General features: G+C 42.5%; 1 protein-coding gene across 2 annotated transcripts in view; it reads left to right on the top strand.

Moving 5' to 3' along the window:
* Positions 1-25,805, top strand: part of DOCK10 (dedicator of cytokinesis 10) — a 245,706-nt gene extending 219,901 nt beyond the window's left edge. Inside the window, exons 50-57 of one of the 2 annotated variants that reach the window (XM_075003811.1) lie at positions 510-623; positions 13,241-13,387; positions 15,256-15,466; positions 19,318-19,508; positions 20,656-20,756; positions 21,377-21,515; positions 21,781-21,856; positions 25,197-25,805. In XM_075003811.1, coding sequence (XP_074859912.1) covers positions 510-623; positions 13,241-13,387; positions 15,256-15,466; positions 19,318-19,508; positions 20,656-20,756; positions 21,377-21,515; positions 21,781-21,856; positions 25,197-25,264 — 1,047 coding nt within the window. In that variant the 3' untranslated portion in view covers positions 25,265-25,805. The remainder of the gene's footprint in view (positions 1-509; positions 624-13,240; positions 13,388-15,255; positions 15,467-19,317; positions 19,509-20,655; positions 20,757-21,376; positions 21,516-21,780; positions 21,857-25,196) is intronic. The other variant, XM_075003810.1, reaches the window with a different exon arrangement.
* Positions 25,806-27,241: the final 1,436 nt, after the last annotated feature.

Below are 27,241 nucleotides of genomic sequence, written 5' to 3'. Positions count from 1 at the left end.
TAGGAGGCAGGACCTGGCTTTTGCCAGAAGTTCCCACCATCATGATAAAGTTATAGAAGCGCTGCTCTAGCTGATGGTGGGGGCTCTTTGGTGCAAAGGTACCATAAAGGAGCTCCTGCTGCCTGCGGCAAGGCTTTCCCTTTTGTCTCTGCCGGTCAGGAGGTGCTCTCACTTCCATTGTTTACCCACTAAATTTCAGCTCAGTAATCACTGCCCATCAAGATATGTGGGCCCATCACCAGACGGATTTCTTTTGGCTATGCCTTGCGATAGTCTTACACTGGAGCTCTCCCCCTGTGGAGCTATGCAGGAAGTCTATTACCAACCTAAAACCGTGTGGCCGTGAGAAGGCGGCAGTCTTGAAATTGTCCTCTTGCTGCTGCTGGTGAGAATAAAAAAGGTAGCTGCCTCTACATGATTGGGAAGCCCATGGAGGCAGATTTAGCCTGAATAAAGCCTTTCAACATGTAATTTTGCATTGTACATTTTTCTGTTCCCTTTTACCTTAGAGACTGTCAGACCTGTACTATGACATCCATCGCTCATATCTGAAGGTCGCAGAAGTAGTGAATTCTGAGAAACGTTTGTTCGGGCGATACTATCGTGTTGCCTTTTATGGGCAGGTACGTCAGCCTCAGATTCTGTGAATAAGTCCATGTGTGTATAAATATAAAGGTGCACATTTTGGGGAAAGCATTCTGGACACACTTTTTTATTAAGGAAATTAATCTAGGCAAGCATGGTCAACAATGAAATGAGATAGTAGTAGTTCATTAAACTGCCTGGGCTGAACCCAGAAATCTTTACTAGGGCCCTGTACATCGGTGTGTATTATTAAAGTAGATTTACACTTTTGCGATTAACAGCAGAATTCACACCTCAGTTTCTAGTCATTCCTTACTCCGGCAAAGCTGACTTTGAAGTCCAGGTCAGACAGTGACGTTTTGCATCAGAATTTAATCAAATCTGAGTAATGACTTCAGTATTCAGTCCCAGCTTTCTAGAGCTGTGAACAGGAGCTAGTTTATTGTATTTCTTCTTCATTTTCTGACCTTTGCTTTCCAGCCCGTTTCTGCTTGTCTGCAATATGCTGCACACAAAGTTTTATGTTATGTACTGTGCTTAGCTGGTTCTGAACAATCCCTGCAGCATGAATTCACACTTATCCCATCTCAAACCCTTGTGGGATGCCAGCATGTTCCTTTAAGGCAATTGACATGTTTGGCAATTGTTCAGTTTCCATTCCTCTGTAATAATAAGGTGTTTAAACAACAGATTGATGTGAATCATTCTGTTTGGTAATTAGATTTTAATGCTCTTTTCTTCTTTTGGTCTTATTCAAGGCTGTGGTAAGTTCTCTGTTCTTTTGCATGCTTTATATAACACTGCTCACTCATCCTTCCCCACCCCTGTGCAGTTTACTTACCCTTAACTGTTTGTGCCTTTGACTGTTCAGCACAGCAGATGAAATAACATCGTTTCATTCCTTGTCACATCTCACAGACTAATTTTTGCGTGGTTGCCCTGAATTACAAAAACAAGTCTGTCGCCATGCAGCACCCATACCCTGGACCCTACTTCCAGTGACCTCTGAGAGATCTTTGCACCCCTTGTTTCTTCTGTTGAAATGTTCATTGTAGCACTAATGCTGTAAAATGGTGCACAAAGGAGTAAGATGCCTAATTCTGCTCAGCTACATAGAATCTACAGTGAGGAGGGAGGAACAGTAACAGGGAATTTGGAAATGGCAGAAATGTTTAATGATTTCTTTGTTTCGGTCTTCACTGAGAAATCTGAAGGAATGCCTGATATAGAGAATGCTAGTGAAAAAGGGGTAGGCTTAGAAGTTGAAATAAGAAAAGAACAAATTAAAATTTACTTAGAAAAATTAGATGTCTGCAAATCACCAGGGCCTGATGAAATGCATCCTAGAATCCTCAAGGAGGTGATAGAAGAGGTATCTGAGCCTTTAGCAATCATTTTTGGTAAATCGTGGGAGACGGGAGAGATTCCAGAAGACTGGAAAAGGGCAAATATAGTACCCATTTATAAAAAGGGGAACAAGAATAACCCGGGAAACTACAGGCCAGTCAGCTTAACTTCTGTGCCAGGAAAGATAATGGAGCAGGTAATTAAAGAAATCATCTGCAAGCACTTGGAAGGTGGTAAGGTGCTAGGGAACAGCCAGCATGGCTTTGTTAAAAACAGGTCATGTCAAACCAATCTAATAGCTTTCTTTGATAGAATAACAAGTCTTGTGGATAAGGGAGAAGTGGTGGATGTGGTATACCTAGACTTCAGTAAAGCATTTGACATGGTCTCACATAATATACTTATCAATAAACTAAGCAAATACAACTTAGATGGGGCTACTATAAGGTGGGTGAACAACTGGCTGGATAACCGTACCCAGAGAGTAGTTATTAATGGTTTTCAATCCAGCTGGAAAAATATAACTAGTGGGGTTCCGCAGGGGTCTGTTTTAGGACCAGTTCTGTTTAATATCTTCATTAACGATTTAGATATTGACATAGAAAGTACACTTATTAAGTTTGCAGATGATACCAAGCTGGGAGGGGTTGCAACTTCTTTGGAGGATAGGGTCATAATTCAAAAGGATCTGGATAAACTGGAGAAATGGGCTGAGGTAAACAGGATGAAGTTTAATAAGGACAAACGCAAAGTGCTCCACTTAGGAAGAAACAATGAGTGTCACACATACAGAATGGGAAAGGACTGCCTAGGAATGAGTACAGCAGAAAGGGATCTGGGCGTTATAGTGGACCACAAGCTAAATATGAGTCAACAGTGTGATGCTGTTGCAAAAAATGCAAACATGATTCTAGGATGCATTAACAGGTGTGTCGTGAACAAGACACGAGAAGTCATTCTTCCGCTCTACTCTGCCCTGGTTAGGCCTCAGCTGGAGTATTGTGTCCAGTTCTGGGCAGCGCAGTTCAGGAAGGATGTGGAGAAATTGGAGAGGGTCCAGAGGAGAGCAACGAGAATGATCAAAGGTCTAGAGGACATGACCTATGAAGAAAGGCTGAAAGAATTGGGCTTGTTTAGTTTGGAAAAGAGAAGATTGAGGGGGGACATGATAGCAGTTTTCAGCTATTTAAAAGGGTGTCATAAGGCAGAGGGAGGGAACTTGTTCTTCCTTGCCTCTGAGGATAGAACAAGAGGCAATGGACTGAAATTGCAGCAGGGGAGGTTCAGGCTGGACATTAGGAAAAAGTTCCTAACTGTCAGGGTGATCAAACACTGGAACAAATTGCCAAGGGAGGTGGTAGAATCTCCATCACTGGAGCTATTTAAGAAGAGGTTAGATAGACGGCTTTCAGGGATGGTCTAGAAAATGCTTCGTCCTGCCATGAGGGCAGGGGGCTGGACTCGATGGCCTCTTGAGCTATGTCTACACATGAAGCCTACTTCGAAGTAGCCTATTTCGATGAATAACGTCTACACGTCCTCCAGGGCTGGCAACGTCAACGTTCAGCATCGACGTTGTGCAGCACCACATCGAAATAGGCGCTGTGAGGGAACGTCTACACGCCAAAGTAGCACACATCGAAATAAGGGTGCCAGGCACAGCTGCAGACAAAGTCACAGGGCGGACTCAACAGCAAGCCGCTCCCTTAAAGGGCCCCTCCCAGACACAGTTGCACTAAACACAAGATCCACAGAGCCGACAACTGGTTGCAGACCCTGCGCATGCAGCATGGATCCCCAGCTGCAGCAGCAGCAGCCAGAAGCCCTGGGCTAAGGGCTGCTGCACACGGTGACCATAGAGCCCCGCAGGGGCTGGAGAGGGAGCATCTCTCAACCCCTCAGCTGATGGCCACCATGGCGGACCCCACTATTTCGATGTTGCGGGACACGGATCGTCTACACGTGCCCTACTTCGACGTTCAACTTCGAAGTAGGGCGCTATTCCCATCCCCTCATGGGGTTAGCAGCTTCGACGTCTCGCCGCCTAACGTCGATTTCAACTTTGAAGTAGCGCCCAATATGTGTAGCCGTGACGGGCGCTATTTCAAAGTTAGTGCCGCTACTTCGAAGTAGCGTGCACGTGTAGACACGGCTTCGAGGTCCCTTCCAATCCTACTCTTCTATGATTCTATAGTGGTGATGTACACCTGGGGAGTCCTTCTGTGGGTAGGGGAGGAGGGGCAGAACAAGGACGGGAACAAGAATCATAGACTCATAGAGCACTAGGACTGGAAGGGACCTCCAGAGGCCATCGAGTCCAGTTCCCTGTCCTCTTGGCAGGACCGTGCACCATCTAGATCATCCCCAATAGGTGTCTGTCTAACCTGCTCTTAAATATCTCCAGTGATGGAGATTCCATAACCTCCCTCGGTAACTCATTCAGTGTTTAACCACCCTGACAGTTAGGAAGTTCTTACTAATGTCTAATTTAAACCTCCCTTGTGCAGTTTAAGCCCATTGCTCCTTGTCCTATCCTCAGAGGCCAAAGAGGACAATTTTTCTCCCTCCTCCTTGTAACCCTCTTTGAGGTACTTGAAATTGTTATCATGTCACCTCTAAGTCTTCTCTTTTCTAAACTAAACGAGCCCAGTTATTTCAGTCTCCCCTCATAGCTCATGTTCTCTAGACCTTTAATCATTCTTGTTGCTCTTCTCTGGATCTTTTCCAGTTTCTCCACATCTTTCTTGAAATGTGGTGCTTAGAACTGGACACAATACTCCAGTTGAGGCCTAATGAGTGCTGAGTAGAGCAGAAAGATGACTTCTCATGTCTTGACAAATTGGTCCCTGTTTGCTGGTCAGCAAAACTGGGCTTTTCAGGTGCAAAGAGGGAAAGCGGCTGCTCCTTATAAGGGATTTGTTTTCCCCCACCTTCCTAAGAGGCAATCAGGGGAGGCTTTGTAACTTATCATGGCTATGTCTACACTAGCTGGAAGATCAACCCACTCAGGGTTGGTCTTCTGTTGTTCTGTGTCACACATCTGGTAGGGACACACAAAATCAACCTCTTGGGGGTTGCAATTGACCCCTATGCTCCTCGCAAGATGCAGGGAATAAGGGAGGTCAATGGGAGAAACTCTCCCATCAACCTTCCTTAGTAAGGACAGCCAAGTAAGCCGAACGCAGATCGTCTTACTTTGCCTAGTGTAGACATAACCTAAGTCATAGTTCCAAGGCAATTTGTGGGGCAGTGCAGCAGCAGAATGTTAGCACCTACTGAAGGACCAGCCGTAAGGTTCAAACTAGTCCTATGTGTGTAGCTGATCTGCAGCTCAAAGAAGCCAGATTAAAATCTCTACTACAGTGCAACAGCTTTCGTGCAGCAAATGAAACAAGGGCAACTTCGTTTAAACAGCCTTAGGGATAGAAAGAGTGTGATTATTTACCAAACAAACACTGCTTGATTTATGTACTAGCACTTGATTAATTTAATCTGTAAACAAACACACGTGGCTTTAAAATACATTCATTGGATTTTTCGTGTCCCTAAGAAGTAGATTGCTTTCATAATATGAAAGAGGTTTCGGCCTAGATTGTTCCTAACAAAGCTGCAGTGATAAAAGATAGGAGTGTAATGTGAAATTAAAGAGTGCTGCATTGAAGGAATTGCGTTGGGTAATATCATTTACCAAGGGAAATATGAAATGATGCACTTAATCAAAGAACATCCTTGGATTAAAAAAAATGTCTACAAATACTTTTGGCACCATATTACAACTGTAATCTTTACAGTTGTAAATTACAGCTGATCTGAAAAAGCAAAAATCAATCCATTTCCGTGCATGGATATGCTTGTATACTTTTCCCTCTGAAAAGTATCCTTTTTGTAATTCTCTAAATTCCTTTGCCCCACATGCCAGTAACTTCCATCTTCATTACACTTTCTCATCCATTCATTGCCAAGAGTGCTAGACAAACCTCAATGATGAAGGGTTGTTTTGTTCTTAGCTTAATTTAAAAACCATATAGATGCATTTGTTTCCCTACGTTAGATAGACAGGCAGATGAAATACCCTTTCCAGCTGAGTAATAAAAAGTCTAAAATTTAAAAATATTGGAATGCCGATCCTTATTTAGACATCTATTGTTTTTTCCCTGAGCTGTTGAGCATCTGCAGCTACTATTGACGTCACTGCTGTAGTTTTATTTCAGTGGAAGTTGTGCATGCTCAGCAGCTCTGAAAATCAAGAACTTTTATTAAAGCGCCTGAATATGAATCTGGGTGCTTAGCCAATGCTGAACAACAATGTGACAGGTATTAACCCCCTAAGCCAAAAGTTTAAATGAAAGTAGAGTGAAAAAGCAACTTTTCAATAAAACAGCAGATATTTAGCCTAATGTAAATAGCTGAAATTACTCTATCGGTATAATATAACTGAGACACAACCACGTGAAAATCAGCATTTAGAAACTGATAACCTATTCAGAAGTGGCAGAAAAGATAATTATGCCAAAAATGTTATTCTCATATGAGTAGCAAGGGCACTCTGTACCACATCAATGTTTCTCCCCTGCAACAAAAACTACCCATACAAGGCAGATTGACTACAACACCCTGAGAACAGAGCAGCTCCTTAGTGTGAGTATTCTATATTGACACCGAGTGAGGATTTCAAAGGTTCACAGTGAAATTTTAAAAGGGCACTCTTTTAACATTGTCTGAACAATGGACAAAAATCACTTTATATTACTTTCCAGTGCCTCTGACAGATGAGCCACCCCAATGTTGGCACCATTCTCATTGCCTCAGGTGTCAAGGTTATAATCAAGTGTACAGTAACTTTTCATTGGACGTCTGGCTTCTCAGTGGTCAGCCCTCTTAAATGCACCTCCAGGTTCTCAAGCACAACCACTCTATGGGTGAAAAATCAGCACAGGCCATTGAAAATCAACCCTTCTCCAGCAGGGCCAAGATTCTGCCAGGTTTGTGGGAGTTGTCTGCAGGGGAATGGCATTGCTGCCAGAGCCCTCAGGAGGAATTGTAGTGCACATGTGAATCAGTGGCCCTGCCAATATCCTTATAAAGGTGGGAATGCTGCAGCCCAGTTGACTGGGGTGGTGGTCATGATCACTGCTCATTTTCAGAGCTCCACAGTGGGATTATCAACACCTTCTGGGAAGTTGTTGCACTCCCCATGCTTTTTGTGCACCTGTGCAAGGGCCAGCTAAAATTTGTGGGCCATACCTGGACTTGCTTGTGCAAATTTGTATTAGAAAGGTGAGGACCCTACTAGGCTTGGAATAAAGCCGCTTCTAAGGGCGTAGAATAACTGCACATTCTCAGGGAAGCTGACAGAATTGCTAGGCTGCTGGATGGATTTGAGGGCTGGCATTCTCCACTCCCAGAAGGGGAGGGGCAGCAGGTGGGAAGGGTGGGACTGCCACGGCCAGCACTCAGCACTACCCTGACTGGCCGTGTCTACACGAACCCCAAACTTCGAAATGGCCACGCAAATGGCCATTTCGAAGTTTACTAATGAAGCACTGAAATGCACATTCAGCACTTCATTAGCATGCAGGCGGCCGCAGCACTTCGAAATTGACGCGCCTCGCCGCCGCACATCTCATCCAGACGGGGCTCCTTTTCGAAAGGACCCCGCCTACTTCGAAGTCCCCTTATTCCCATCAGCTCATTTGCGTGGCCATTTCGAAGTTTGGGGCTCGTGTAGACGTAGCCACTGTCATGCACCCTCTCTCCCTCTTACCATTTCATAGAGCTGCTTGGAGCACACCACCCATGGCTCTGGTGGTGATTTAAAGGACCTGGGGCTCTGGCTACCAATGCTGCTACAGTAGTGGTGGCAGCATCTGGGAGTCCTGGACCCTACCGAATTTCTGGCCCCAGAACATTTGCCCCTCCTTTTCAGCGGGCGTGAGCATTCTGATTTGGCTGATACTGGGAAGAAAGCACAACCAAGGACTTTTTAAAGTCTTTTCATTTAGTCCCAGATGTCTAGTACTTGCTAGTGCCTCAGAACTGCTGTGACTGAGCAGAGAAATATCCAAGGTTTGGGCCTATTTGTTAAACCCTGTGATTGCAGGAGTACCAAACTTGGCTTCCTACCTGCATCTGAATTGCCCACATTATTCTCACTGTGCTGATTAATTAATTCAGATTAATTCATCCAGACAATGTGGCCTTTTGCTTCAGCAGTATGCTGAAGAGATCCAGCCCAAGGGCTCATTTCCAGACAGTGCCAAGATTCAGATCTCCTAGTGCCTGGATGGACTGTGGCTTGCTCAGGCTTAGCCTGGGCAGATCTGGTATGTTGCCAATAGGAGGAAAGAAGGAAGTCAAGGCCTAAGAAGAACTCAAAATTCTCCTAATGATTGTCAAGGTCATGTACCGCTTCAGTGTCCTATTGCATTTATTGCTGTTCCCTCACACCCAAACACCAGGAAACATCTGAAATATTGTTTCCATCCTCGGCTGCTTGAGACTGTGCCCTTTTCTGTCTGCTCTGAACTCAGCAATGACAAGTCCATGCCTTCAACAACTCCAGGCTATGCTACTGCAATGTATTCTGCCTGAGTCTGACCACTAAAGGCCACACCAATTCTGTCGCTTCATGTCCTTAACTGTCTACCCAGCCAGAAAAAAAAAAAAAACTGCTTCAGTGTCTTGGTGCTTAAGAGCCTCACTGCATCGGGGCTTACAATCATCTGAAGAAGTGGGTTGTGCCCACAAAGCTCATGACCTGATAAATTTGTTAGTCTCAAAGTGCTACAGGACTGCTTGTTATTTGTGAAGTGACAGACTAACCCTTCAGAGACTATCCTCCCCTGAGCTTCACTTTGAGAGCCTGATCAGTTGGGAAACTAATTTGATGGTGTTCAAGCTATAACTGTTGGAAACTGAATGCAAGATTCCCAGTGTGAGGTCAACTGTTGAACCCCTTATGTATGAAGATGGGAGTGAATCTGCATCCTGCCATTTTAAGGATGCAGTCCAAGCTCTCTTACAGTAAAAGTGACCAACAATGCGCTACACACTGTCAGAAGCAAGTGAGACTGACAACCTCACTCACCACAGATAGTGGTGAAATCAAAGGCAGGAAGGGAAGTGTGGCCCTTTCAAAGGTTTTGTATGCTGCATGTGTGTGTATCCTCTAGGTACCATGGTGATGGGCTCATTATAAATACATCAGATATATGCTTTGCCCGTATAGGTGGCTCAGCAAGTCCTTTACCTTGCCAGAATTATTTACCAGCATCCTCTCCATGTACATTTGCCAGTGTCCCATTTTAGTACGGCAAGTCATTTCACACAGCCATCCCAAGCCTATGGGATCCATTTGTTACACACTATCTCAATCTGAATCTCCAGTGACGGAGAGATAGCCGTGTTAGTTTGTATTCTATCAAAACAAACTAGCAGTCAAGTATCACTTTAAAGACTAATAAATTATTTTGTTAGTCTTTAAAGTAGTACTTGACCACTTTTTTGTTTTGAATCTACAGTGTGTCCATTCAAAGCCATTCCTGTTAAAAACAGGCAGAATGATGGTGTCAGATCTAGATACAACAAAAACTATATGCCTCTTAAAGAGAGTGAGGACCAGGTTGTCTCTGCTTCTTACATTTGTGAACAGCCTGGAAGGGTACAAGGAATTTTACATGGCCCATGAAAGAGCCAGTCATGATCTGGAAGCCACAGGTATAGAAGCAAAAGGGCCAGGCTCCTGAACTAAAATGCAGTGCACAGTGGCTGGGATGGTGAGCGGAGCAGTCTTCAGCAGTCACTCAATCTCAGAAGGTAAAAATGACAGGCTGTATGAAGATACTGGATATGTTCCTCACTACAGTATGTAATGCTGGCCATTATGACTGTATTTGAGCTGAAGGAGGACCTACAGGGCCAACCAGATTGGAAGTATCATTGTGCTAGGCTTGGTACAAACACATAGCGAACCCCTGCCCCCTAGGAGATTATAATCTAAATAGATGAGATGGATGAGGAGAATCAGAGGCAGAACTGTCTCACCCAAGGTCACAAGCAGATCTGTGACAGAACTGGGAGTATTTGAATGGAAAATGTAAGGTTCTTCGAAACTTTGAAGACTTTGTGTCTTGTAGGTATTTGGAGACCAAGTTGGCAAGGTTCTGAGCATCTTTGAGGTCTGTGGGAGTTGAGACCTTGCATGAGGCACTGAACATCTGGTAGGAGCAGGCATTTCCCTCTGCCAGTTTAGTGGTCCTTCTGAGGCAGAGGAACCTGACCAGAGTGTCTCTGTGCCCCATCAGACCCATCCTAAATTGAAGGGTAGTTGACACACCACAGGAATTTTAATCTGACTCTGAATGGTCTTTGCCACATTTGTGGTAGACAGGATTATTGTATAACTTCCAACTGACTCCTGCTTATCATTTGAAGTTTTGTTAGAGACCACACTTTTGAATATTATCTCTCATGAAAGCCTAGAAGAAATCTGCCCAGTATCTTTTTTCTTTTTTCTTTTACTGAAATGATTAACACAGATGTCCATCTTAAGTACCATACTGCATCAGCTGTGCAGTCTGACACTTACATGTAAACACTGTACTTTAGCTGGCAAAAAGGTACAGGGTCACTGACTAAGAGGTTCCTAAGAGGCTCTGCTACCACAACTTAAATCAGGATTGATTCCAAAAATGTATTTTTTTAATTCAGTGGTTACACAAGGCATGTGGTTTTCAATCAGAACAATTCAGATTAGTTTTGTTTTGGGGTTGCATAGAATTAATGGCATTTTCATCTACTTTCACCCAAATTAGTTTTCCACTGACTTCAGTGGGAGCAAAATCAGAAAGCAACTTATGATGCTGCAAACCTTTCCTGTATTGGAGTCCCATCAAAATGAATCGCCTAAGTAAGATTTTACAAGATGTAAGCTTTTCAGTCACGTTTTTTTCCTTCGTTTGTCTGGAAACTGCCTTGCATGCCTATGATGTGATTTCAATAGTAAAATAATAATAATACAATAATAAAGTTAAATAGGTTACTATTACTCTCTTCTTTATTTGTTTCCAGCAACACTCACAATGTGTGAGGCACTTTCTAATTTAACCCTCCCCCCTCACCACCTCCACACAACTCCTGTGGAGGATTTTTAATGAAAAGAAGACAAAATACACCAAAAATGAGAGAAAGGTTGGGGTTAACTTTTACTGAATGGCATGTGAAAGGACAAGGGAATATTGTTCCACAGTCTTCTGTGTATATTTGGCTGATTAAAATTATCACGATTGTACTTGCTGTCTGCACCCCTAAAATGTGCATGATATGTCAACTTTTGTAGGCCATAGTGGTCAGTACCATAGTATTTTCAGCCGCACGAATTTACTTCCTATTCCCCGATTCATAAATTTTGGGGGGCATTAGGTTCATCATAGTCTGACTTCCTGTATAGCGCACAAGTAACAGAAGCATCAGTTCTCAACCCACTGTATCCATAAGGGGAAATCACAAAATATTCTCTTTATCCCACCTCAGGGGCATTCTATAATTAACGATGCTCCACATTGATATCTGTATTACTGTGTAGCATGTGGAAATAGTTCCTTCATCCATTAAAGGTACTGTGGACCTGGTTTGCTGGAGAAATTGAGAGGATGAGTCAGAGCCAGAAAATTTTTTCTCTTCAGCTCTGCTGAAATAAAGACCATTTCCTTTATCTCTTTCGCATTTTCTAGATGCGCATGCGCAGTTTTAGTTAATTTATTTTTTCAAAGCTGGAACTCTCTCATATCATTTTGTAATGATTGAGAGAGAGAACTCATAATTAATCTTTTTTTCCTCTAATTTTTTTCTCCTGAGGCTGATGTTGAAAATGTGATCCAGAGTAAAAATACTGCTATTCAGCTGGGGTTTTCCAAGGTCCTCACCCTCAGCCTGCCAACAGGTCTCATTGGTGGGACTATTCCTCTGACGCTTACTGAACTATATCACAGCTTCCGGCATGTGTCTTACCATATATCAGGGCTAAAGGGTTTATTCATATGCCCTTTTGCTGTCCTTTTTACCTTTCTCATTCTAACTTGCTGCCTGTATTTTAACTACTAAACGTTACTGACAACCTCCTCTGACATCCAAACTAAATGAGTCATTTTCTGTTGATGAACAAAGGGGAATTGTTTGGGTACGTGCTGTAATATTTGTGTCACCAAAAATCCAGCACCAGAATATGAAATGCTGAAATAAAGCCCATCCGCCTTATGTCTTGCTTCCCTCCAAGGATGAACACCACGGGTCAAGAAGGTTTAACCTTATTTGTGTTTTGCACTCCTATATTAAAGAAAAAGCTGATTTTCTCACTGAAGTATAAGATCGTTGTCAGGGTAATGTCCATTTATTGCTAATAGGAATGCTGAGTAGTACATGTTACATTCATCCAGAAAAGGTTTTATTCTGAAGTGTCACTAAACACCCAATGTATGTGTTTTATTTGCATATGGTATGTATATTCATTTTCTGAAGTCAGCAATTCTTATGAAAACTGGCAGGTTCTTGTCTTGTTCTTCAACAGATTTTGTTCTTCTTTTATTAATACACTACCAGCTACATTCAATGTTGTAAGTACTTGGCTTTGCAAAGACTGTACAGAAGTCTCTTTGTAAATGTCAACAGTCTGAGCAATTTTATCTTTTCCAATGTAAATAAGGTGTTACTTTGTCTTTGACTATGTCACAAGATATTATTTTTTTCAAGATTACAGCAGAGAAATCAGTTTAAATAAACTCAGATACAGATCAGTTCATTTGTTGTGCATGGCATCCTAACAAATTAGTTTTACACCCAATTAATGTTATGATCTTATTGCTTGAAAGATTTGTTGTTGTGTGAAGAGAGAACAGTATTTCTTATGAATCCATGAGCCCCTACTAAGTCATCTGTAATTTATAACTAAAATGTACCACTAGATGGCACTAGCTCCACAGTCAAATAAAAGCATGCATTGTACACAGACAACCATCACACAAATCTTCCAATATCCAAAATTGTTTACATTCTATTTCTCAATAATTGTCTTGCCAAGCTTATTAAAATGTAAATGCATGAATGTCTTATGTTGAATTTTGTATAATGTGTTAAGTTCCTTCATTATTCACATGCTGTAGCACTGAGAAAAAACAATCAGAGACTCCACTATCTAAAAAATTGGCTACATTAAGCCTTATGTCACAGTAAACTAGCATGTTTTGTTTTCAGTTTACAGTTAGTTTGCCAAATCTGTCACACTGATTGATCTTTTCTGTTTGTTTTTGTACAGGGCTTTTTTGAAGAAGAGGAAGGGAAAGAGTATATCTATAAAGAACCCAAGTTAACGGGTCTGTCTGAGATCTCTCAGAGACTGCTAAAACTTTATGCAGATAAGTTCGGCTCAGAGAATGTGAAGATGATCCAAGATTCCAATAAGGTATGGGAAAAATGCTCCTCTTGAATGATGGGAGCAGTTCATTCATATTTGACCCCCCGAGTCCTTTCATAACTACATGCTGCACTTCTGTTAATCGATGAAAAAACGTCTCCCTTTCTTTCCAAATACTATGAGCGGGGTTGTGGCATTTCCACAAGCCCTGAGTCAGAGACAGCACTGAGTGGCAATGATGCGGGGGCAGAGTCTCCCTTGATTCAGGGGTATACTAAGCAACGCAAGTCTTTTACGTGGCACAGCTTACTCTGCCTTCTTCCATGGATCCCCAGGACTTGACGGTACAGAGCTCCACCCCCTTCCCGTCTGTAAAACCCTATTGCAAAACCCCAGTGGCACTTCCATCTTTGGCTACAAGCTGGAGCTGTGACTGCCCTGTTTGTGGAGTGGCTGCAGCAGCATGGCTGGCAGCAGCAGAGGCACAGGCGAGAAATCCAACCTGAAATAGGCTTGGAAGCCTGAGCTCTAGCCTGAGCCACCACATCCACATGGCTATTTTTGGTGCTTCACCTCAAGCTCAGCTAACATGAGTCTACCTGTCTGGGTGGCTCACCCCCAGCTCTGATGTCAACACATCCTAACTGCGACTGCTGAGGTCAGCAGTCCATGGAGGGTGGTAGTGGGTTGCCTGTGCCCATTGTTCCCTGTAAGCGGAGCCATTGGGTGACAGCCCAAGAGAGTTTCAGGTGTTGCGCAGCTGACTCGCAGAGCAAGCTCTGCCACCCGCAGTTCGCGTCATGTGGTGCACCTCCACTCGTGCCTTGGTGCACATAACAAAACTCATTCCAGCCAGGGAGTTAAAAAATTCGAGGGAACACTGATTATGCCCCTGCTTCCCTGCATTTGTGAGTGCCACAGGTCAGGATTCAGCCCTATGATGGTGTTTTACATTCAACACCCCTACGCAAAGTAAAAGGCTCATTTTCCCACTGAAGTCTAAGAGCACATCACCACAGTTTACTATTCACGCCACTCTCTCTCTGTAAGACTCTTTCTGGGAAACAAAGGTTTAACACTGTTGGGATACCATTCACATTACCAATAAGGTGTTTCTGATGGATCTACACAGAGTACGGAAGTAGCATGCCCTAGTTTTATAAAAAAATAAGCCAGGCCTTCAAGCAGGGCACAGGGCTGCACTGGTGTGGTGGTGTAACCACATGACAGCATTATAAGAGAACATTCATCACAAATGTATACTACCCTTGTAAGGCAAAAATTGGCTATTTTCTCCTTAATGCATTCAACCCACATTCATTTTTGCCGTTGCCCTATACCAGCGGTCAGCAACCTTTCTGCAGCCACGTGCCGAAATCTGAACTTTTGACCTCTGTGTACAGTCCAAGTCCCAGTAATACTTTTAAAAAGTCACTAGCAGTCCTACTTACAGCAGCTTCATTAATAAATAAATTAGGACATGGAGCTTTATTGTTTAGGTGGCGGTTGGTAGCATTAGCTGGCCTTTTTTTAATCCAGGAGCGGCATGGGTTTGAGCAAGCTCCCAGCCGCATGGGGGAGGAGGGACAAGGCTGAGCTCCTGCCTTGCGTGCCAATGAAAATCAGCTTGTGTGCCGCTACTGGCACCTGTGCCGGGGGTTGCTGACCTTTTCTTTATCCTGAAAACACCTTTTGACTTAAACTGAAAATCACGCCCCAGAGTTAGTTATCTCAATATTAATTTATGCACCCATCATTACTTTTTGAAAATCCTAAATTATTTTTACACAAATATCAGTCATAACGCAGTGGGTAAAAACAACAAACCTATAACCAATATGCAGATATAGTATCTGTAGTAATACCAAGTCGGTATCAGATAAATTGTTTCATCATGTGTAACCATGTTAACACAGGTCAACCCAAAAGAGCTGGATCCAAAATACGCCTATATCCAGGTTACGTATGTCACACCTTTCTTTGAAGAGAAGGAGGCTGAAGACAGGAAGACTGACTTTGAAATGCACCACAACATCAACCGTTTTGTATTTGAAACGCCTTTCACGCTGTCAGGAAAGAAACACGGAGGGGTAGAAGAGCAATGCAAGAGACGCACAATCCTGACAAGTATGTTGCTGCTTTTTCTTTTCCTGTTAAGATTTCTGACTGTAAAGAGCTACATATGATTTCAAAAGGCAGCGCTGCTCAAAACTCAGCAAGCACAATATGCTCCACAAGCTGTTGTTTGCCAGCGGGTTTGTACAAAGTTTTAGCTGAGCAATAATCATTTCACTGTGTCCATATTTCTGTGCATAAGCTTTAATATGCCCAAATTGCACACATTATATGGCTTTATAGACCATGAAATAAGAAAAGAAAAATGGCTGAAACATGGAGGTATACATATCTCACAGTGCTGGAAGGGACCTCAAGAGGTCACCAAGTCCAGTCGTCTGCACTCACAGCAGGATCTATCACCATCCTTGACAGATTTTTTGTTTTAATCTTATCTGTTCCAGTCCCTTGAAAGACCCTCTGAAGGACTGAGCTCACAACCCTGGGTTTACAAGGCCAATACTCTAACTACTGAGATATCCCTCCCCCCATTTGTAGAATAATCAGCTGATGTTATTCTCCTTTCACTTTGCTTTCTCATTTACAGCCATTTAATCAGAATCCTCATTCTTTATTTTACTTAGCTTGCATTAACTAAAGAAAACTGGTGTGGAGTTCGTAAGATTGGGCTGCTTGGAAAAGTGAACCACTTCAGATATGAGTATTTGTTAAAAATTAGAACATGATACCAGGGTTTACAGAAGGCTACTGTATAGTGTGTTTGGGTGTGTGTGGGTGTATATATATATATATATATATATATATATATAAAAAAAAATCAGTGTTTTATCACTGAGCAATATACCCGGAAATCCTTGTGGTCTCGGGCAGGATGGTATCCTTGTGCAAGAAAATTGCAGGTTCCAGTTTCCATTGAATCAGATTAAACTGTGGTGCAGAACAGGTAATGTTTAGCTCTTCATCATGATGGAAATCTTATCTTAAAAAATAGAGATAAACATTTGTGAAATTACTGCCAAAACATCACGTAGCCGAAATTTCGGATGAGTGGACAAGAAACTGTCTGAATATGCAATTGACGAGCTTTGCTCTCATGAGTAAAATTGAATACAGTGGCTGATATTCAAGGAAAGGCTTCAAAATGACAAAGTATTTAGACCCCTTCTGACTCTGAGATATGTATTCTCCTCAAAAAGCCAAATGGGAAAAGCTGCTGCAGCACAGACTTAGTCAGCTAAAGGTTTTGTGCAGTCAGGGATAATAAATACCTGATATCTGGCGGCATTTCTTATGCAGTAGAACTATGTGTGGGGGGATGAAGCACAGGAAATATTGAATGTTCTTTGGTGTCTGAGCAGCAATAAGTTCTTTGATGCTGACATTAGTGAGGAGGGAATAGCATTGTTGAACTGAAAGTGCATGTAAGTTTTAGCCTATTAGCCTCCTAGCACGTAGCTGTTAATCAGCAGGTAGGGTTGTCTTACCTACTCCCCAGTTTCCTTAGCCCTGATGTCTGGCCAGAATCTGCTCTAAATCATGCACACAGCCTGCACCCCTTGCTTTATAGTCTAGGCTGGAACTTTATGCCTGCTAACGCCTCTACTATCACTTGTCCATTGCTGCCCCACATCTGCCTTCCTATCCACTGCCTCATGCCATTTTCTTCTTGTCAACTCCATCTGTTCTATTTTGCATGGATAAAATAGATACATTTTAGATGGTTTAGCATGTATAGAAATTATGCACATAAAAATGGACCATTTATAGTTGGCAAAGAAGCAAACTGTTTATAGCAGTGAAAAGAGGAGCAACCATCGAGGTTGGGACAACAACTCGTGTATTAGGGAATGGGAACAGGACAATCAGGTCATGTGTACACCACCGGTTAGTGGGTATTACAGCTCTGGGATCCTTCGTTCAACCTCTAGTGTGTGTGCCAAGATGGCAGCCATTTTATGTGTTGGGGCTTGTCCAGGGTTCAAACTGACCGGTAATATGCTCACCATTTGCTTACATAGGGGGTGAGCAGGCTCCCCAAAGTCTGCAGGAGACCAGAACAGGGCCTTAGGATAAGCAGGTTTTCTGCCAGACTTCCCACGGCCCAGGAGTCAAACTCGCTGAGTCACTTTGCTGATTGGGCCATAAGGAAGTGTATTGGATAGAGCTGGTTGGGAACACTTCAGCAAAATATATTTGATCTAGACCAGTGAAACTCACTCTGCAGCTCATGAGCCTCATGTGGATCTTTCAGGTCTAGCCTGCAGCTCTTCGAGGCTCCCTCCCAGCATGGCATGAATGGCACTTCTGGAGGAAAGGAGTCACCATTCCTCCCTCACCCTCCAAGAGCTCTGCAAATCAGCTGATTGGAGGAACAGGGCTAGTTTTGCTCAGTGACTGAGCAAACTTTTGGAGGGAGACCTGTTGTTTGCTCTGGCCCACGAGCTGAGGGCACAAGGGATGTTGTAAATAGCACTGCTGCATGAAATGGTAATGGTGTGAGTGGAAGGAACAAAACAAACACCATGGTGTGCTCACCCCACCAATGGGTCCTGAGCAGTCTTCTCAGCTGCTAGCACTAGGACCCCGGTTAATAACCGATTAAAATTCTTTGAACAATCATGTGTTACTCCTATGGACATTCGTATACTCTGCTGTGGGCATGAAACTGTATATGGCTAAAGCAATGAAAAAATGCATGTGCAAAGACGAGTACAGATCCTTCAGAGAGAAGTGGGAACATGGTTATTTCTTTGTGCCCAGTAGTGTAAGTAAATGCATCTGCTAATATGTGACAGTTCCATAGCCCAGTTCAAATGACAGCCAGGCAATTAGATGCATGCAGTAAATAAGCTAGCTAAATTTAGTTTTCATTGAATTGAAGATTTGATTTTTTTTCTTTAGTATGTGGTTTTATATGTATTTAATACTGTTGTACATGTGTGTTTGGTGGGAGGGTGTGTAGGACATACAGTAGTTTTATAGCTCTTTTGGTTAAGGATGATTGTAAATGTTGCTCCCAGGTCACAAAACTGTGAGTACCACTAATCTAAACTGTTCCCGGGGAAGGACTGGTTTACAAGAATTTCTCGCTTTGAAAAAATTCTGGAAAATATAGTTCTGAAATTGTCAAATCATCCTGTTACATGTTCAACATGAACAAGTTTTTTTCATGTTGAAATAATTTGTTTCAAATTTTATTTTAATTTATAAACAAAGAGTTAAAATGGCCAAAATCCAAACAAAACATTTTGAAATTTATTTTTTTAATATATTTTCAAACTTTTGATTTGCAAAAATGTATATGAGATTTTGATTTTTCATCCCAATTTGGGAGAGGAAAAAACATTAAAATTTAAAAATGCTCACATGATTTCCTTCCTAGCTCTTTTTTTTCCAGAAAGCATGCGCCTTCTTCCCACTTCCCTTTGGGAGCACAACAAGAATGATTTCGGACAGTAACCACTTCATGATTGATTAGTGAATGAAGGAGCTGTAGGCCTCAGCAAACAAAATGTCTAAGCTAATGATTAACTTTTGTTTTGTAAGTAATCTTTATTTTAGTGGAGCTGCTGAACTGCCTCAAGTTAAACACAGGCTTGTGAATAATAGCCCTAATTCAGAATCAGAAGCGCATGAATTTTAAAATCTCTGGGTTTCGAGAGTCATGTGCTGTCAAGTGCTGAGAGATGTATGCTAGAATTCAAAATGGAAACAGTAACAACTGCATCAAAATATGTTTGGACATACTGAACCATGAATTAATTTTCCTGGATCACAGGTGTGTTTATAAAATGGAAAAAAAATGGTGCAGTCTAAACAGTGAACCCACAAGCTCTGCTTCCATAATTGCCAGCTTGTGGGAATGGAATTTCTCTGACCGTCTAACATTTGTTTTTGAGCAGCCAGTCATTTATTTCCTTACGTGAAGAAGCGTATTCAAGTCATAAGCCACACAAGTACAGATCTGAACCCAATTGAAGTAGCAATTGATGAGATGTCCAAAAAGGTTACAGAACTTAACCAGCTTTGCACAATGGAAGAAGTGGACATGATTAGACTGCAGCTCAAACTTCAAGGAAGCGTCAGCGTCAAGGTAACAGTGGCTCAATTGTATGCTTATGTACCCACCACCATTTTTATTTGGGGCTCTGCAACTTGTAGAAAATATTTAATCAGTTTTATTCCAGAGTATTCAGGTTGTCTTCTGGTGCCCATTGAAATCAGTGAAAAGACTCCCATTGACTTGAATGGGTGTTGGGTGAATGCCTGGTACCGTTTCTATAATTAAGCCTGCTAGGGTATATTGATACTCCAATAACAGACTCCAGGCTGCAGCTGACCTGTGTCAGCTGAGTCAGGCTTGCAGGACTGAGGCTGTGGAGCTGAAAATTTCAGCTTAGATGTTCAAGCTCAGGCAGGTGCTTGGGCTCAAAGCCCCAAAAGAATGGGAGGATTTTTTAGTTCAGCAGTCTGAGTCAGTTAACTTGGGCTCTGAGACTCAGTGCCGGAGTATTTTGATAGCAGAGTAGACAGGCCCTCAGTGTTCCTCTAATAAATGTTAAGCTGTTTCTGACCTGAACAGCCTGGCCATATTAAGCCAAAGCCTGGCACTCAAATGAGCATCCGGAGATTTTGTTAGAGAGAGCCATATGCAGGTCAGTTTTATGATTTCCTATTTAGAAAAACTGGGATTAGGAACAAAAGTATATATGGCCAGTGTTAGCTAATCCAACGTACTGTTTGCATATGAAACATTCTAAGACATTGACATCCTATCTGACACATGAGTCCAGATCCTCAGTTGGTATAAATCAGCACAGCTCCTTCATCTGTAATAGAGCTATTCCAGTTCACACCTGCTGGGGATCTGACCTATTGTCTACTTTCCATACTTCTGTTGTACTGAAATACCTACTGTGTTTGGATTTGGAGAATGGCAACTCAGCAGGTGAATGGTGTCTCTTAAACCACTGATTCAGAGCATGTGGAAAATAAATGCTGATGTGTTTAGCTTTGGTTGGGAAATCCTTTTGACACTTCCCAGAATGCAACTTTATACGGGGCAGAGTATTTTTAAAATACAGAACAAAATCTCACTCATATTCACCCTGCACTATAATCAGTGTCATTTCACACACTGTAAGCACAGAAATTGACTCTGAGCCTTAAAGAATGAAAGTTCTATATTACAATCAAACAGTGACTTCTTCCCTTTAATCCAGATGCTTTTACCCTAACAGGTAAATGCAGGACCAATGGCATATGCCCGAGCTTTTCTTGAAGAAACAAATGCTAAGAAGTATCCTGATAACCAAGTCAAACTTCTGAAGGAAATATTCAGGTTAACAATCTTTTTATTTTTCTTTAAATGTAAAAGTTATGTTTTGTTTGGCCATTACAAATGGAGGAGAAATAGTCAGTGATATGACATGAAATTAGGCAGAACATTAAATGAGAACTAGAAAAAAACACATTGGCTGTGCCTACACTAGCTCCCTGCTTCGAAGGGAGGATGGTAAGTAGGGTGTCGGGACATTATTAGTGAAGTGTTGCACAACTCGAAATTTTGAGGAGTAAAGGGACTTCGAGGTTGCCTGGGCACTTCGGAATACTGGCAGGTGAGCTGTGACTACACGTGAGCCGGCACTTCGACGTTTAACACTTGGAAGTTGCTGCAGGGGAGCATATGCAGCGCAGCACTTCATTAATCATCTCCCAACACCCTACTTACCATCCTCCCTTCGAAGTAGGGAGCTAGTGTAGACAAGCCCATCTTGCAATTCATTCTTGGGCAAAACTTCTCTTGAAGTCTGGGTAGATCACATTGCGTGAGTGCCCCTAGGGATTTATAACTGAGTGCCACAGTTTTCTCCCCGACTTGTTTATGTTTAAGTTGGGGGCATAATATTTTTTCACTGGATATTTTGCATAGATGTTCTTTGGTGCATGTTTGGTTTGTAGGCAGTTTGCAGAAGCATGTGGACATGCTCTTGAAGTTAACAAGCGCCTTATTAAAGAGGACCAGTTGGAATATCAAGAAGAAATGATGTCTCATTATAAGGATATGCTCAGCGAGCTCTCCGCAGTCATGAATGAACAGGTTAGATATTCTGTTTCTACTTTTGGTGGTGAGGATGGATGTGTCTATTTGTTTCCTATGAGAAATGAAATACAGTTAACTTCAGGGAACCCAGAAGTATTCTAACAATACAGACAGGAGCCAAGAACAGTGCAATAATTATTCGGCAAACTTATCTGTGATCTGATGTATTGCTCATTGTTGTATTTGAGACTGTTTAGGCAGCACACCCCTGACAGTGACTCTCATGACATATGCGCTTCTCTGTTTTTTTTCCTTCTGGCAGCTCTGTAATGGTCCATGCTTATACAGCTTCTCCTCTTCCCTGTCTAACATTTCCCTCAATACTGTTGACAAAAGTGGTATGTTTATTTTTCTTATGTCTATACTTTCCTTTGACGTCACATGCCTTGTCGTGCTGACTTTCTGTTTTACCTACATTTTATGTCCATTTAAGTGTCATGTCTAACTACTCTTGCTCAGTCCAGTGAGGGGGTTGGGAAAAAAGAAATGATATGGGCGCATGCTTGATTTGGGACATGCTTGTGGGACTATTGGTTCTTGTACGGTGAGGATGATGGAACTTAACAGAAGGTGATATCCTCAGTCTTTGATTGGGGAAGTGCCTAGTCCATGATACAGCATGGTAACCTGTTAGTACCAAATGGCTGGAGAAGGGTCACGTTCTGCCTACCTTGCCATAATGCAAATGCTGCAATGATGGCTAGAGGAGAGGATCAGGAACATGCATCTTAGGAGCCGCACAGGAAATAAAACATCCTGAGTGGTACCAAATGAGGGGATTTGCCAGACGAGGAGAGGTCAGGCCCTCAGGCTGCCTTTAGTGGGGCACTCCAGCAGGGCTCCCTAGTGGAGCTGTCAGGCTCCACCCAGTCCTGGCGGAGGTCCCTGTGGCTGCAGGACTGCTGATGGGGCTCCCTGCCCCAGCCAGCTCCCTAACATGGGGCTGACAGGGTTCCCCTGGCCCTGGCTGGGGTCCCCACAGCTGCAAGCCTGACTGGGTTCCCCAGGCGTTGGCCAGGGTTCCCATGGCTGTGGAGTTGACTGGGTAACCCCAGCCCTGGCAGGGGTCCCTGCAGCTGTGGGACTGACAGAGGGGCTCCTGGCTGGGGCTGGGCTCCCCACAGTGGGGCTCCCCAACCCATCACGCTGTTGGTAGTGGGGCTGCCTGCCCTGGCGCTGCCCCTGAGAATTCCCAGAGTAGGCTGCCAGTGGGGCTCCACCGCACCCCTCACACCTGGAGCTCTGGTCCAGCAGCCTCCTGCCCGACGAGGATTGTTGTCAGACGAGAGAATTTCAACCTGTAGTACCATCGCAAAAGGGAAGGGGGAAGATTCTGAGTTGCCAAGGAAATTATTTTCAGTGACTCTTGGGCCCACGATCAATGTTATTAGGAACCCTGATGGTAACAGATCCCCAGGTAACAAATATAGTCACCAGAAAAGCTTTCCAATAATTTCAAGTGTCTTTAGCACAATTACTGCCAATATGTTTATGTAAATACAGACTTTATGAAGAAGTGTTGGCAAAGACAAAAACGGTGGTGATTTCTAGTTGCTATAGCACTGGATTGATACTCAGGGTCCTATTCTCAATTTTACCACCAACCCACTGGGTGACCTTGGGCGGGTCATAGCCTCTCTGTGCCTCAGTTTCTTCATCTGTAAAACAGGGACAAAGACACCGATGTCCTTTGAAAAGAGCTTTGCTATCTATGGATGGAAAGCACTGTATAAGAAATAAGCTATTGTTGTTATCCTCAAAGAGCATCATTAATGCATTTTATATTTGATTAGCCACTATTGACAGTTGCAACACTTTGGCCGTGTCTACACTAGCCAAAAACTTCGAAATTGCCATGCAAACGGCTATTTCGAAGTTTACTAATGAAGCGCTGAAATGCATATTCAGTGCCTCATTAGCATGAGGGTAGACGCGGCACTTCGAAATTGACGTGGCTCACCACTGCGCGGCTCGCCCAGACAGGGCTCCTTTTCAAAAGGACCCCGGCTACTTCGAAGTCCCCTTATTCCTATCTGCCTATTCCTGTGAGCAGATAGGAGTAAGGGGACTTCGAAGTAGCCAGGGTCCTTTAGAAAAGGAGCCCCATCTGGATGAGCCACACAGCGGTGAGCCACGTCAATTTCGAAGTGCCGCGTCTACCCTCATGCTAATGAGGCACTGAATATGCATTTCAGCGCTTCATTAGTAAACGTTGAAATAACCGTTTGCATGGCAATTTCGAAGTTTTTGGCTAGTGTAGACACGGCCAAAGTGTTGCAACTGTCAATAGTGGCTAATCAAATATAAAATGCATTAATGATGCTCTTTGAGGATAACAACAATAGCTTATTTCTTATACAGTGCTTTCCATCCATAGATAGCAAAGCTCTTTTCAAAGGACATCGGTATCTTTGTCCCTGTTTTACAGATGAAGAAACTGAGGCACAGAGAGGCTATGGACCCACCCAAGGTCACCCAGTGGGTTGGTGGTAAAATTGAGAATAGGACCCTGAGTATCAATCCAGTGCTATAGCACTGCATGGCCATTTTGAAGTTTTTGGCTAGTGTAGATGTAGCCTTCATGAGCTGATGATAATGGAGTCATTTGTGGAAATATTTCACTTCTTCATGGATTCTTCCTGGGAGGAAAACGCTCTCAATCTATTGTTGCCATAGGGGGCAAAAGTAAATAATAATGGCATTAAAGGAAACATTTTCTTGCAGTTTCATATATTTTGATCACAGCAGACTGAAATGTATGGCAGGAGAAAGCAATTTTTGCTGTTGAGTTTCTCTCAGACTCATCTAGGCCTGATGATCTATGGGCCGTTGCCGGGATACACTTACTAACACAAAGGCACTGCTTATGTGAATAAATTTTGTGGGCAGTAAGGTTGCCAGATTTTTACAAAGGTTCTGCAGGATGCAGAGCCTCTTCTGCAGCCCAAGCCATAGGATTCCTGGCTAGGGGGCAGGGGACCCTGGCAGCCCCATGACTGGGACCCATCTGGGGCGTGGAGCCCCACCAGCAGCCCCAGCTGTGGGATCTTTGGATTTCATTAGGCAGCCCCACAGGACATTTTTGTGTAAATGCAGGACTGCAGATTGAAATGCAACCCTAATAGGCAGTATCCCTATATTTGTGCTGTACATAACTCTCCCTGCTCCTGCTATCAGATGAATCCTTGCAACTTCCTGCACCCCCATGCAAATCAGTGGGGTTTTGTATAGGCACAAGGCCTGCCCGCAGAACGGGCGTGTGCACATGCAATATTAAAAGTAGTCAGACAGAGGTAGGTCTAATGAGTTCATAAAGTGTAAATGACTCCTCAATTTGGGGTTACTTGAATGCATTGTCGAAAAAATATTGCTGAGGGAAGTCTGCGGTGTGTTGATGGACAGAATGTCAGACACTCATGTTGAGGATTCTAACAAAGTGCCCAATTCTGCTGCCTTAATTTAGGAAACTCTCTTGATGGGAGTGTGGGCCTGAGTAATAACTGCAGGGTTGGGTCTCCAAATGAAGTTAATTTTTGAACTACAAATTTCCTTTATCAAGCATCCACAATAAAGAATATGGTATTTAATAAACCAAATATATGAGATAATATTGTTGAAATAAATACTCAGTGGATTCATTTTATTTTCATTTTTTCTTTTAAATTTTTTAATTAAAAGATTATGCACAAGGAGGATCCAGCAAAGCCTCAAGGGATGGAACGAACCTATTCACGAACCTTCAGTAGAACAAACACAGCCTATCAGGAGCAGTGATGTTAAATCCTGACATTTCACTGAAACACCTGTGACTTTATACATACCTCTGGAGAAATTTTAAAAGAAATTGTAAAAATGATCATGAACAATGCAGTGAAAATGGATTGTGGGATGTGGTTTTAATTTATTTGAAGTCGTCACAGTGATAATATTTTTTAAAACTGCTAGCTTCATTTTTGTCCAACTCCATATTTGTACATTTCCTATCTTTTTTTAATTATTATTGAGCAGTCTTTATTAAGCAAGGCTGATAATGAAATTTCCATTGAAGGTTTAGCTCCACAGCAAGCCCTAAGTTTGCTGTAAATGATAAAAATTCTAACATGTATTTTAAAGGTCAAAAGTGGATGTTTTATAACATTTAAGTGTGTCACAATTGTAAATAGAGGATGTGTAAAATATGTCATTTTTACAAAATTTAAAAGACTATCTTTTTAGTTAATAATTATAAGTGTACTAAAAGTATGGATAACTTTTCAGATACAGTTATATTAAAATATTTGTGTATGCGTACAACGTCTATGAAGACTTCTCTTTGAAGACAGAGCACTCTTTCATAGAAATCTAGAGTCATTGAATTGTAGGACTGGAAGGTCATCTAGTCCAGTCCCATACTGAGGCACTATCCCTCCAGCTGTTTACAGGTATTACCTACACCAACCCTGACAGGTGTTTGTCCAATGTTTTGTCAAAAACTTTAAGTGACAGAGATTCCACCACCTACTTTAGTAATTTGTTGCATGCTTAATCACCTTTATAGTTAGGAAGTTTTTTCCCAGTGTGTAACCTAAATCTCCATTGCTGAAATTCAAGTACATTACTTTTTGTGCTGTCCTCGGGAGATAGGGAGAACAATTTACCACTCTTTTCTTTATAGCAAACTTTTATATATTTGAAGACTGTTGACTTGTCCCCACCTTCAGTCTTCTGTTCTCCAGACTGAACAAACCCACTCTTTTTAAATTTTTCCTCAAAGGTTTTCTAGACCTTTAATCATTTTTGTTGCTCTCTTCGGAACTTTGTCCACATCTTTTGAGTGTGGTGCCTAGACCTGGGCATGGTACTCCAGGTGAGGCCTTAACAGTGCTGAATAGCGTGGAAGAATTATTTCTCGTGTCTTGCTTACAGCATTTCTGCTAATACATCCGAGAGTGGTGGTGACATTTTTTGCAACAATATGACACTGTTGACTCATATTTAGTTTGTGATCCTTACAATCCCCAGAGCCTCTTCTGTAGTACTCCTTCACAGAAAGCCATTTTTCAGTTTGTGTGTGTGCGATTGAATACTTGTTCCTAATCGTACTTCACATTTGTCCTTGTTAAATTTCATCCTATTTAGTTCAGACCATTTCTACAGCTTCCCAGGGTCATTTTGAATTCTAATCCTTTCCTCCACAGCATTTGCCAGCCTTCCTGGCTTGGTATTGTCTGCAAGCTTTGTTAGCGTATTCTTTATGCCATTATCCAAATCATTTATGAAGATACTGAATAGAAGCAGACGCAGGACAAATCACTGTGGGAAGCTACTCAATATAACCCTCCAGCTTGACTGTGAGCTACAAAAGAGTACTGTCTGAGTATGGCTTTCCTACCAGATATGCACCCATCTTATAGTACATTTATCTAGGTTGTATTTCCCTAGTTTGCTTATGAGCAGGTCATGTGAGACAGCATCAGAAGCTTCACCAAAGTAAAAATATATCACATCTTCCACTTCCTCCTCATTCACTGTTATTTTGTCAAAGGATATTAGGGTGGTTTGATATTGTTTATTCTTCACCAATCCATGTTATTTATCACTTGATTGCCTCAGAGGGGTAGCCATGTTAGTCTGTAGCTTCGCAAATAACAGGTAGCCCAGTGACATCTTAGGGTATGTCTACAAAGCAAAGGTATTTCAAAATAACTTTGCAAGCATCTACATGAAGCAACCACTATTTTGAA

This window comes from Carettochelys insculpta, chromosome 10 (assembly GCF_033958435.1).
Source record: "Carettochelys insculpta isolate YL-2023 chromosome 10, ASM3395843v1, whole genome shotgun sequence".
NCBI classification, from domain to species: Eukaryota; Metazoa; Chordata; order Testudines; family Carettochelyidae; genus Carettochelys; species Carettochelys insculpta.
The sequence above is the reverse complement of the archived record's forward strand: the minus strand, read 5'-3'. Positions and strand labels throughout refer to the sequence as shown.